Here is a 13,889-nt window from a genome sequence, read left to right as displayed (position 1 = left end):
CGGCTCAATGGGAAACACCCTGTCAGAAACACTTTCTGCGTTTGGGCTTCTCTTGAATTAGTTATCTGTAAACGGTGATGGGCTCATCCTCCTGGGAGCCTGCAATTCCTTATCAGTATTAGAGATGTGCCAGATGATAGATAGGAGAATCGTGATGGCCAAAGCTCCTCAGCCAGAAACACCGTGTCCTCAGAGCTCCAGCCTGAAGTCCATTAGGGCTGCTCCCTCTAGTGGGAAAAAGAGTACTTTGGCTTGCAGAAAACCTTTTCTTTCCCGTTTTATTTCTTTTATTTAATTTTACTTTCTTTTCTTCTTTTTTTCCCTTTTTTTCTTTAAACTAAAGAATTCAAGTTTTCCAGATAGTGCAAGATATGGAGTAGTTCCCACAGACAAGAGCTGACCAAAGTCTGACTTTTTCCAGGCCTTGTGCATCGGTGGTGGCGTCGGTGTTGCACTCTTGCCACAACCCTGCCAACACAGGCCAGCAGTTATTCCTCAGAGGCGGACTGATGGCAAGTGAGGGACTCTTCGATCATCTTCCAGCAGTCCTCAATATATGCCATAGCTGTATTTGTTTCTGGCTTCCCACTTCTGATTATAAAAATAGGACTTACTATAATCATAATAATATTAATGATACAAAATAATTATTGTAATTATATACTTTTTGGCAAATTATTAACACAAAGCAGCCCGAAAGACCTCATTGCATTAAAAAAAGGTGAAGATGCACAAATGTTAGAAAAGACAAAATCTTTGTTAAAAAAAGAGGGAAAAACAATCTGCAAATGAATGCATGTCTGTAAGGCAACATGTTACCTTTAGTTTGTTGGCTAGATTTAGGTCAGGTTAAGCTGTTATCCAAGAACTTGTTAGAAGTTGGCTTGCTTGAGCTTATCGATGTGGTAACAAAGTTTCAGCGCTGGTCCCAGTTTCAACCCCAGGTATTTCATGATCATGTCACTTTTCAGCAGCAACAAAGCATTGCCATCAATCTCCTGGTTTCAAAAGAGAGAAAGAGAATCAAAAGTGTTAACCCCCGCTGCAACCAGTGCCACGAAAGCAAGAGAGCGGAGCCGCGTCCTGACACATTAAACAAGGTGAACAGATACTGCATTTCTTTTAGACTAGAGCTGGCTGAAATGTCATGCATTTTGAACTTTCATTAAAAAAGTAGGGAAAAAGAAAAATATAAATGAGGTTTTAATCAATATTATTTTTTATTTTTCAAGCAATCATAAGGTTTGACTGTTTTCAATTATTCTGCAATAAAAACATGTATTTTTTTTAAATCTGGGTTGCTGTAAGCCCAATTCTAATTTTGAGAAGAGCAAATTGACCTTGAGAGAAAGAAGGAGAAAGATCTGAAGAGTGAGAGAGAGATGTGGCCTTATGAACCACTAATAATGGACTGCCAGATCTCCATTCCAGCTTTGTCACTAACTGTCTACATGTTTCACATATCCCCAATTCACCTCTGTCAAGTAATACATATCTTTATTTCTTGTTCTTAAATTGAAGATAACAGCTACTTACATATTTCATTGGATTTATTAGTAAAATTTATCCAAATTTAATTTAACCACCATCTAAGAGGAAGAAATTGCCACCAAATTCAGTTTTTTATCCCAGACCTGTTAGCTTGAAAACCTTTTTGAAATTACAAGGTTGCTGTACGGAGCACAAAATAGCATTCGTTTGCAGAGAAATGGACTCTCTTTTGTTTCACCCACTCTCATACGATTAGAAAGCACACAAGCTTTCAGAGACATTGTCCTTCCGTGGATCCCAGGCTTGTCTAGTTTTTCTGACTATATTAGTGGATCTGCTAAAAAATACTGCCTCTCCCCACAGTCTCCACCTCACTTATATCCTTGGACCATCAGAGCTAGTGCTGTATGTACGTGTGTGTATACATACACACATATACCCACACAATAATGTAGTATATATTGTATTCTGTGTTTCTGATGGTCTGAGCTTTCCCCTGTGATCCATTGCCTACTAATTAAGCAATACTATGGATCCTAATTTGCCCTGATCATCATTATTCTGTTCAGAAGGTGATTTAGCTGATGAGCAGTTAAGGTCACTTTCTGATTAACTCAGTCAATTGATGCTCTTCATTCTGCAACCCCCACTCCATCCATAATAGAAACTGTCTTTCCCCCTCTTTCTCCTTCCCGTCTTTTCAAGGAAGCTGAGGGAAAGGAATATAAGTGTTACATATAATTAATATTTGTATAAGAACAGAAAACAAACTCCCGGAACCATGATGCTATAGGGTAAAAACACTGTCAAGGGTTTGGTGCAAATGCAACTGTTTCTAAATGTTGAGTTCAGCATTTTATTATTTCCTTTATTAGTACTATGAGGGGTCAAAATTAAACTCCATGGCAGGAGTATGCCTGAGGGAGCATTCATATCCAATTAAGTGTCCCATATTAGCTGTGTCCCTGTGCAGCTTGTTGACTTGACTTCTCTACAATAATACTGTGTCAGCCCTTTTAAAAAATAATTTAAAACAGAAGGAATCTACAGCATGGTCCACAAGTATGCAATAGCTCTACCAGAAGATCTTGAATCAAATCTGGAGCTGGTGAAATTCAGTGCCATCAGTGCAATGAACTTGTTTCACATGAACTGAGATCTGGCCCATTTCAAGTTGGAATATTGCAGAATGCTGCCATGTCCCTGCAAGGGGATGGGAGCAGCTAATGGTGTCTGAGGTAAGAGCTGCAAGGTGATGGTATGTTGGAGAATTAAACATACAGCTTCTGCCTGCCAGAATGAGTATTACTGTGTTTGTGCCTGCTTCCTGCAGCACTTGTTCTGAGGATACTATTCAAAAAGCAGAGCAGCCCCTAAACAAATCCTATGCAATGTGAGCAAGAATTGTAGCCTGCTGTGGATGTCTCCCAGGATCAGGCTTTTAATGAGTAAGATGAAAGTCCAGATCCTTATGGGTACTTAAGCACCTAATTCCAAGTGAAATCAAAGACTTGAGTATCTATGGAGCAAACAGGAATAAAACCCCCTCTTTTCCACTCTGCAATCTCATGAATAGGTACTAAGCTCCTGATCATGCCACCACCTGCAAAAGGAGTGCAGCGAGTGGTCACCTCAGTGGACAATGTTAAAACAATTGATATGAAGAAGATCTAGGAAAAGATGCATGCTCTAGCATGGGCAGAGGCAGGTTGCTATTTGAATAAATGGGATTAATTACGTTAAACTCAAAAGTTTTCATCTCCTTTGTACATGCATTTGCCAATCACTGGCCATAATTAAACTGTCAGACCATAACATTGCTTTGATCCCTTCCGGCTGGAATCTTTTACCTGCTAATTCTCCTTTCAACTATTTCTCCTCCTGTTTCCCTTCCCCAGTCTTTCAACCATCACTTGCTTCTTGCTGAGAAAAGGTCTTGCCCTAGTGGTGCTACAAGGTCTCTGCCAGGCTGATGGTTCCTTTGTGAGAGGCCAAAAGACCTATCAAGTATGGGTTAGGCTTTCCTTGCCACACGGCCCTGCCAAGGGAATAAGGAAACAGCAGAGGGGAGGTAGTGGGCAGTTTCATGGTCTTGGTGGACTCTCAGGAGCTACCTGTGAGAGCTCCTTGGATGTCTTGGCAATAAGAAAAGCTTCTGCTCCTGGTGAGAAGAGCAGAGTGAGAACCAAGGTGATCCCATAGTGCATATTGCAGCTATGGCCTTTGCAGACTACAGCTTCCTACTGCACATTGGGAGACCCTGCTCCAGAGACTCCAGTCAACACCCAAATTCTGGTAGCTTTTGTTTATTATGATAACATGAAAGAGCACTGTTCTCATCCAGTATTCCTTCCCCGACCCTTTTCTTCTTTGTGGTCCCACCACCCTCTTCCTCCCAGTGTCATAGCTCAGATTAGTTGATGGCCATAACGACAATTTCACGTGACAGCTGGGCCTTGTCAATGACAGTAAGTGCTTCTAAGTAAATTATGCACCTGCTTTGTGGAAAGATTGAACATACAGGAAGATATGGCTAAGGTTAATGGACTAATCACTTGTCTCTCACCCCTGGGGTCTCCATGCTAATCCAGATGAGATTTGAAGGCTGAAAAATTGCAGGGACATATATAACTCAAATGCATAACTGAATTGAGTTGTGTGGTAATTTTACCCAAGTTCTCAGACCTAATGCATATTTTACAAGGAAACCAATGATAAGTAGAACCAGTAGGTGCTGGGTATTTCATGAAGGATGACAGGGACAATCTTTAGTGGCAATTTAGCTTAGTCTCTTTGGTCACAGAGCATCTGTAGTATTGTGGCATGCTTCAGTGCAGTTGGCCCAGTAAATGCATATATTGTGTCACAGCCTTATTGCCATATGAAAAGCATACTGTGCCAGCCTTTGCTAGAAATGCAAACTACACAAACATGGTGCTTTTGCAATGTACGTATCTTACAGCTTTAACTTTGAACTCTTCTTTGGGATGCACCTGCAAGCCTTGAACACAGCACCTCCTGACAGTCTCATGCCAAAGCAAGTTTCTTTAAATCTGCAGATGCTCAGTTATCTGTCTGGTCAACTTATGCCACATTTTCATAAGCAGCTTACAAGGCAGATCTGACTTATCTGCAGTAGGCAGGGAAAGTAGGTTAGCACCTGACCCATAACCACAGGTTTGGTCCTGGCATACTCGTGCCCTCTCTTCTCATCCTACTGAACTGCCTGCAGAACGGCAAATGGCCTTGAAACCTATGTAGGGTAAGGAGACATCAAGACTTGTGTTCATGAGCACGTCTTAATGTCCATCTGTCTCTGCTCTTCAGCCGCACCCGCTCCTCATATCTGGAAACCCTACACAGTTGTGTAGCTGGATGTCCTCAGTTGTCTCCCTAGACTCTTGTCTGCAGCTCCACCTCCCACCAGTCCCTGCTGGCCCGGAGGGCAAGGAGTGGGACCTGGCAATCAAACCTTCTCGCTTGCTTTACAACCTGAAACGCTGATCGGGGTCAGAGCTGGGGAGCTGTTTTCATTCAGAGCAAAGTCCAGACACTTGCATCTGAAGGTATGACCTCCAGCTGAACACAGGTGAATCACTTTTAGTGTAAAATCCATTTTCAGAATCAGACTGAATTGATCAAGGAGGCATGAGGGCATGCATGAAGACACTTTTAGATGCAGTGGTGCCAACTCTATGTACAGTAACAAAACAAGAAACTCTTGATCAGATATATGTTTACAGCTTTTCCCTTTACTAATTGAAATGCTAGAGGATAATATCATTTCCACCACTGGAGATTGCCTAGTGAAAGTAACTGTCATATTCTCCAGTGAGTAAGCAGGTCTGTTAAATTCTGTTATGTTGTTATATAATACTGTGGAAAAAAATGAAAAGCTTGGCTCTTTTGGGTTTCTCCTGCTACATATCCAGAGACACATAAAAATTGCTCTTCAGGGGAGAATCATGGGTACCCTGGGAAATAATTGTCACTGAGGCAAAGCTTTTTATGCCAATCCGACATTGAAAAATGAGCACCAGATCCTTTGTGCTTTCTCTTAGGCTTGGCACAGAAAAAATTTATGCTGGCATAGTTAGAAACAGATAGTAATCATTTTTCTAAAGACATGATAAGGGTCTTCCTATTAAAGGATGAGTGAACCTTTCTTTAGACCAAACCCCACAGTGGTGCTGAATTCCTTGCACAATCCTGTCTTGAACCTGGCTAAGCACAAACACTGCCTATTGCAGCCCAGGGCAGCTGAGGCCATGGGTGATGTGTGATGGCCATCTCTTGGGAGTGCCTGTGCACTTGGCATAAATTACCCAGCTATGCGAAGGGCAGCCTTCTACATACATGTTTTCTGAAGAGCTCCACGTGGGGACCTAAAGCATGAGGGTCTGCATCCTTCACGAACCAAACCACATCATCCACAGTCCAGGTCAAAGGATTCTTGCTTGATGGCCGAGCCGTGTCATGTCTTTCAGGTGAAGGACTTGAGGCTATCGGTATAAAAAGGCCCACAACAGCACATTACAATGGCATGCAGTGGTTTCCTTGGTTTGTGAGTGTGCAGCAGTACGTCAGCCTTACACTGCCATGGACTTCGGATCTGCATGTGTAGGTATTGGCCTGAGATGGTGAGGCGGAGAGAGAAGGGGACTTGGCAGTTTTCTATCATCTGAGCACTTACCAGGAGACATGATCCCAGCTGGTGAACTGTGTTAAAAAAACATGAAACCCTCAGGTTCCTGCTGGGGAAGGAAAAATGTGCCAGCTGCCAGGCTCTTAAACTGAGCTGCCCCTGCTGTCTGATCTGCAAGCAATGGGGATGTTGGCTCAAGAAGACGCCATCCTCCCACCTGGAGAGAAAGCATGTGGGCACTAAACAAAGGAGATCACCACTGAATGCAAAAGGTAGAGGATAAAATGGGAATTTAGGAAAGAGTTTTTATCTTAGCATTCAGATTTTCAGACTTATCTTGGAGCTTAAAGGAGCGTTTCTAGTCAATATCTGCCTAATCTTAGGCTCTCACCAAGCTGAGGGTCCCCAATGAATGCCTATTTGGAGAGCTACTAAAACATGCTAAGATGAACATTGCACGTGTGACTTTTTAATGGTATGAGCCCAGGATGATTTAAGGTCACTTCAGCTTGCTGTAGCTTTAAATCAAGGGAATAAAAGCACATTGGAATGAAAGTGCATTTATGTTTTTATTCTTGGTCTCTGCAGCATTATAAATCTCAGCCTCCATGTGTGTGCAATTCTTCCCCCCGCCCCCCAACTCTGCTTCACTATTACAAGAACTGTATTACGCTAGGTTTCAGGAAAGCTGTTTACATTTGTTTATATCTACACAAAACAAACTTTGCATTAGCAGGAGGCAGTACACAGATGTATAAATGTTATTTGCCTGGACCTACTCATCTCTTTTTGTTAAGACACAATTTTTAATGAGAGAGATGCAAACGGTAGGAAGCAGACACTGCAGAAGATAGATAGAAAAAGAAACAGAAGAGAGCAAGTAGAGGGAGATCAGAGAAACCTGACCAGTTACAAAACTGGAGCCTGGAGAATCCCCAAGTAGCCAAGAGGGAAATTAGAACGGCTCAGAGCTGAGCTCTCTGCAGAAATACTGAGCTTATGAATATAGATTAAAATATATTAGAATACCATGCAGGACTCAAAACATCATAATATATGTGGGCAAATGTACTGGGCCGGGTTTGCGACTTATGTAAAATGTCATTTCAATGACTTCAATAGAGCTGTGCTGATTTATATTATCTGAGGATCTGCCCATATATGCACAATAACTGCTTGATGTGCATATTGGTCCTTTTTTTCTTGCCACCATCCTCATCTTACAGTATAATGTAATGAGGTATATTTTGCAATTATGAAGGATGAACTCCAGTAAGCAGCAGTGCTATGAATGTGCAAATCTGTTCGATGGGTTTCATAATGGGATACGATGTAAAACATGATAATTACACTCTCATTTGCTAAGTCACTGTTCTGGATATAAAGGACAAGGAATAGCCGCAGGTCCTCTTAATTAGACAGCTAGGATTGGTATTTGTATGGAGCCACGTGACCCTGGGCACTGCTCACAGAATAAATGCAATACACAATGGTAAGGAGACCATCTGGAGTCTTTGGCACGAAACATTGAAGACAAAGAGTGCAAAATGCACAGGGCAATCTCGGCCTACCCCTGGATCATCAGTAATGTTGAGTACATAAGTTTGTTGGGGCAAGCGGGAGAACTGAGACTTCTCTTGGAGGCGAAGGCACAAGCACCTTGATAGAGGGTCTTGTGGGCTGGCTTGGTAACAACAGTGTTTCTCCCCCCTGGCTCTGCTGGTGGTCTGGATGCCAGCTGATGTGTGGAGATATTGCCCCTGGGCAGCTCAAACCAATGGGTAGGAAGAAAATCGAGCTTTTGCAAACCAGTGGGAAAATAGAGGAGAGAGGGAAGGACTTGGCTGTGCCCAAAGGATTGCAGAGGCAAGTTTCTATGCTACTGCCATGATATGGTTGAGGAGATGTTGTGCCCCTACAGAGGGTCAGATGCTTTCTCCTGGTTTACTGTTAAAGAGAGATCAGTCCTTAGCCCCGTGACTCTTGCCTGAAACACACTGCTTCCAGAAATGCCAGGAAAGGGCAAAGGGGAACAGAGAGCCCCCTGAGAGCCTTTACGGGTTTAGAAATATCTGCAATAAAAGGCAGGGGGGCGAGAAGAAAAGGTTGAAATGACAAGAGAATTCTATTCACTCCTTCGCAGTCTAACGATCAATAGCATAAATCTGATTTTTTTGAAGATAAAAATATAAATGACCTTTCTAAAGAGACCACATGGCTAGAACTTTTCCAGGCCCCCAAGAAGTTAAGATAACCCTTTCAAATCTCTATCTGAGGTATCATGTAGTGATTTAAAAACAAGAATTATGAATAGATATTAACTCTTCAGAGATTACTTAACCTTCATTTACCTATCCAGAATTAAATACTGGATTCTCTGCTGCTTTTTCATGAACTAAGATGTGTCGTTTTACTTGTGTGTACATGGTTATCTTTAAATTTCATTAATAAAAATAGTATACCATCAGTTTGCGGACAAATCTCTTGAACTCGGTTCCTAGTCTGAAAACAATCTGCTTTTCCATATCTGTTAAAATGTATTTTGTTGTTTATTTTACTCTGGCTCAGTAGCTTCTTAGTTTACACATTTAAGTGGAATCTGTTTATTTACAAAAGAAAAATAATCATTTCACGTCTACACAAAGGCCTAGGTTTTATGTTTCAATAGTATCACTTTGTTCAAAGACTCCTATATTAAGCACAGAAGTGTTTGATGGCAGCAGAGCAAGTGCTATACATTTTTTCTTATCTGAAGGTATTCACACTTAACCTAAGAACTGGATAAATGAGGAAGCCACATGTCTTCCGGGTATCCTATGCCATCCTGTCATCAGAATTAATCAAGATGATAATGAATACTCAGGACCAATAATTATTTTTAGAGATCGTAATCTAGGTCAAATCCAATTTCCTGTTTTTGACAGGTGGCAAAAAATTTGTCAAATTAATGGAAAGGGATATGGAAATCTAGGTAATCAAAGGGGAGCACTTCTCCTGCCTAAAAAGGTGCCTGAGAAGAGAGGGGGAGCAGGTTATCCTTGGGGGAGGCTTTGTGGGGAGTCCCAGCACCTTGGAAATAGCGGCTGTTCCCTGCATGGGAACGGGAGCTGCATTTGCTGGAAAGACCAGCTCAATCCCGAAACACCATGGCCTGGTGAAGCCAACAGAGAGACGTGACCTGGCCTGGTCTGAGCTGAAGGCACCTTGTCCCGTGTGGGTTTTCCTCTGATTCCAGGCTCCGGCTTCAGAACTGTCCTGAGAAGGAGGCTGGAAAGAGCTAAAGCCAACAGCCCAACTGATGCAGGGACATGCCAAGGACATACGATGCTAAAATGGAGTTAAACCTGTGAACGGAGTAAAGGCAAATAACAGACTCCTTAAATATGTTCTTGGCAAACAAACAGACCCCAGAGGGAGTGCGGTCATTGATAGATAAGAGTGGAAAGGGAGTGACAGATGAACTTTAATATTGCTGCAGGCCTAAATGATTTCTTTGCCTCAGGGGAAGGGAGTGGGAATGAAATTTTAAAAGGTTGTCTCTGATTGCACTGGAGCAGATAATAAGGAGAAGCAGATCTACTGAAAGTAAACAAAACTAGCAGGCCCTCAAAGGCACAGAGAAATAGGAAAGATTACAAAAAAAAAAAAAAAAAAAAAAAAAACCTCACTAAACAGGGACAGGAGGAAGGCTTTGTAGAAGAGACTTCCCTAAAAGGATGGGGCACAGCAAACAGAAAAAGATGCTGTCGCTAGCAGAGACAGCATGAGCAAAGTGGGACTATGGGAGACTATAAGTGCAGAATAGGTGCAGGCACGGTGAGATTTGCTAAGCTGCAATCAGCAGAGAGCTCAAGGTCGCGTTTGGCATGTCCACGCCACCTACGCAAGCCGGTGGCTGTCGGTTCCTGCGGATGCAATGTGGGGCAGAGCCCCTCGGTGCGGGGGGACAGCGGTGGCCAGGGCTGCAGCCCTGCGAGCAGCCCCAAGTCTGGCTGGGGGAAACACAGCCGCGAATTGACATGAAATATTCACTTAGGCTCTTCTTGTTTCACCTCTCTTTTGTAGAGAGAAGGGAAAAGGCACCTCACTGAAGGCATCCAACCTTTCAGGTTGTGAACGGCCTCCAAAATGGACATTTCTGCATTTGCCGAAGCAGCGGTGCCCAGCACTGAGCCCAGCAGTGCCATCGGGACCTCCTTGCCACTGCCTTGGGGAGAAGCTGGATCTGGCCCCTATAACGCGCTCACAGCACTGTTCTGCAAAAAGAGAAACTTCAAACCCTGCACCCCAAAATATTTTCAGGAAATAAATATATTAGCAAGTTGTAATACCTTGGTGACAAAGGTCCTCAGGTGATAATAATTAACTGCTAATATTGAATAATGAAATCTAAGTAAAAACAACAAGCTGCAGAACAAGGTTAAGGTTATTATGTTGTGGTTAAATATGCAATTCTTCATACTTGGAAGTAAAGGGTTTGTTTGTCTGTTATGTAAGCAGGGCTTGGAAAGGTTTATGATGTCCTTGACTATTCCTTCTCTGATTTAAGAGCTTCAATTTGGCAAATGATGACAGGAAAGTGCATGTTTATCTGCTAGCAGCCCCAACTGGTTTTCTGAAATGAGATTTTTTTTTTTTTTTGGTTTGGAATTTTTTAGCATAATCACAGAGAATTAGGCATTGAGCTTCCAATCGCATTAATGAGAGCTTTGAGGCTTAATCTCATCCATTCTGCTTGAAAAACATGTTCTGCTAGGCACTGTAATATGCTTTATAGTTATGATTTTTCCATGATATTTGCCCACCATGATAAATAAGGCATTCTATTTTTCAAAAATATCAATAAATAAAGAGGATTGGCTTGAGGTTTCAGAGACAATTCTTTCCCTTTTTAATGAGCCCTGCCCATCCCTGCCTTGTAAGTACGCAAACTGAGAAGAATAAGAACAGATTCTAGCATGCACCAATTACTCATCTTTGCTTGCTTATGATTCAGCAGCATATAAATTATCTCTAGAAAGAAGATAAACACACACAGAAGCATCACAGTGAGAGCACAGATTTCTAAGACCTTTGCAGGAGAGATTTTGCAAAGACAGTAATCAGACTCTTGCATAGCTGCACTGAGGCAATTTCAGAAGAATGCATATTTTAAAAGTCCAGCATTGCCAGTAAAAGCAGAAGGAGCATGTTAGGTGACAAATACAATAGCTGTGAAGAAATAGGGCCTCTACATTTAAGGAGAAGCAGACAATGCTTTGTAAAAATCTGTGGTAAGACTTGCAGCGTTATTGAGAAGCACTTCAGAAGAGATGCTATCGCAGGCAGAAGAAGAAACAAAACCAGGCTGTCGCTACAAACAGGACAGTTTCTTTAACACTAGAAATGATATCGTAATAAATCTGTGGGCACCTTGACTTCATGGATGTCACTGCATTGCAAATCACAGCCGCCGAGAACTGCCTGGCTGTAGTGGAGAGCAAACCACCCTCCGCGGACTGCAGCAAACTCTCTGCTGGGGTCTCTAGAAAGCAGCTGGGGAGTTTGGAGGAAATGCAATGGATGGTAGTGGCACAGATGTGCACTAGCCATTTGTGCTTACTTGCAGTGGTGCATACTGGTAGAGCACCTGGAATACAGAAGGAGATTGCTCTTCCTCCTGTTGGAGCCCTTGATGGGAAGCCCATCTCTGTATGGGTTTGCATGTGTTTTTATGTGCAGGCCCTAATGTACAGTGGATGATACCAGGACTAGTAAGTTGTTAATAATTATAAATAAACAGCATCAACAAAGTAATAACAGTTTTAGTGATCTTCATTGCATAACTACCAGTTCTAGAGAGCCTGTATTGTTTCCTGAGCTGGCCAAAATGCCTCAGTGGTCTGAGATGAGCTAGTCTTTGCAAGTATCAAATGCGTGAAAAAATACCAAGCAGTTTTGGGGGGAGTCTTTTTACCCCCAAGTGTCTTACGTAGCAGCTTGAAGCCACTTACAGCTGTTTCAAAACTGCTGGGGTGGCTACAAAGCAAGAATATGCAAAACCACTTGCAGTTTTCAGGGGAAATGCAAGGACAGAAAGGCAGTGTAATGAGTTAATGTGAGACAAAGGGGCTAAGGGGAACCAGCAAGGCTTCTGCAAATATATCAAAAGAAAAAAAAATACTAGAGTGACAGTAGATTCCATTAATAAACGAGGAAGGGAAAGAAATTAATGACAAAAATGGCTGGGACTCTCAACTCCTTTGTTAGATCTATCTTCAAGATGAGAAATGCATAAATGAAGCTTGAATAATTAGTAAGGGGTGAAGACACTGTTAGAATCACTACTGATAAAGACCTGTTAATAGAGAACTTGGAAAATGCAAACAAAGACAAAGTTAACAAAAATTAAGAGCATTAGCTAACAAATTTGATGAACCTAGATCATTTCTGGGGGAAATTGTGGAGAACTGGGGATATAGCAAAAAGTTGAGGAAACACAAGTATAATACTGATTTAGAAACTAAAAGGGGAAGTAACAGCGATGCTCTGACCACTACACTCAGACCTAGAAGCCTCTGTCTGAGCACTAAACTACATTTGCAATCGCCACAGCCAATTTTCTCCCAATTCTGTGAGCCCCAGCTGCCGGCTTGTTCGCTGCCTGGTCCTGCAAGCTGCGCTGTTGCACACCTGATTCCCCATTTGGTCCCACTTGCCCCCCGGCTTGGGGGCCCCTCAGCTGTCGGACATGTCTTCCTGCAGGCAAGGCCACCGAACCCATTTTTAAAAGGGGCTTTGCACCAGCAGAACAGCACAAATGGGCAGAGCAACCAACCCAGTGAACCTAAATCCCAGCAGGGCAAGGGACAAAAATATGAAGAGGGAGGAAAAGAAAGGACGGTGGTCCCCATGGCATCCCTTGCATTCAGTGGAAATACTTGTTGCAACTTTGCTTCCCTGAAGGATAGCAGAGCCTTGAGCAGAGTGCTGGATAATTTCTAAAAATATATGTTCTGCTGGGCAGTCTTTTTCAAACAAAATCTGATCCAGTTTATGATTAAAGGGACAGAGTGGGCTATGCAGCTAGGAAGAAAAACCTTTCGCTGAAATGATTTGAGGCTGGCACTGATATTTGGGTTTGCTCTGTATCATACCTTGTGCACAGATGGTATCATGCGGTTAAGCAGTATCAATCTTGGGGAGCAATGCTTTATGTATTAATATTTATATCTGTAAGTCAATAATGCCAGTTGTGATTGCTACATGATTATACATAATACATCTGTTTACATAATTAATAACAACACTAGAAAACATTCACCTTTTTACCTAATGATGAACAGATTGATTTTCTGTCTATGCAGGTTATTATTTCTCCTTCTAAGTGGAAACATGTGTGGTCTGGATGGATGTTAACCCAGACCCATCTCACTAATTTTCCTGGGGGTTTGGGAGTGAGTAAAGACGCTGGTGTGGCACCAGCATAGCAACATGCACTGCTTAAAGGGAAGATGTTATATTACCACTTCTGTTTCCTTCAGGATAGGTCCCATTCCTAGTCGGGCTGGAGGTCAGATGCCACAGGCCAGTAGAGGAGGATTCCCCTGAAGACATCTGGGCAGGACGATGGCTGCAGGTGGACGAAGAGCCTCCGGCAAGATGCCCATCCACAGGGCTCGGCCGTGTGCTGTACATGGAGCCCATGCAGCTGCAGGCTGAGTTGGCAGGGTCCACGCTGTAGCACTTCATGTTCACAGGATCAGCCAGGTAA

At 42.6% G+C, this 13,889-nt stretch overlaps 1 protein-coding gene across 1 annotated transcript in view; it reads right to left on the bottom strand.

Annotated features, from left to right (window-relative positions):
- Positions 1-872: 872 nt before the first annotated feature.
- Positions 873-13,889, bottom strand: part of SCML4 (Scm polycomb group protein like 4) — a 50,887-nt gene continuing 37,870 nt past the window's right edge. The window contains exons 5-7 of the mRNA XM_067294799.1: positions 13,645-13,889; positions 5,848-5,993; positions 873-998 (exon numbers count right to left, since the gene is read on the bottom strand). The exon at positions 13,645-13,889 is cut by the window's right edge and continues 22 nt beyond it. Of these exons, the coding sequence (XP_067150900.1) occupies positions 873-998; positions 5,848-5,993; positions 13,645-13,889 (517 nt within the window). The remainder of the gene's footprint in view (positions 999-5,847; positions 5,994-13,644) is intronic.

The sequence above is a fragment of the Apteryx mantelli genome, chromosome 3 (assembly GCF_036417845.1).
Source record: "Apteryx mantelli isolate bAptMan1 chromosome 3, bAptMan1.hap1, whole genome shotgun sequence".
NCBI lineage: Eukaryota > Metazoa > Chordata > Aves > Apterygiformes > Apterygidae > Apteryx > Apteryx mantelli.
This window is presented reverse-complemented; position numbering and strand designations above follow the sequence as displayed.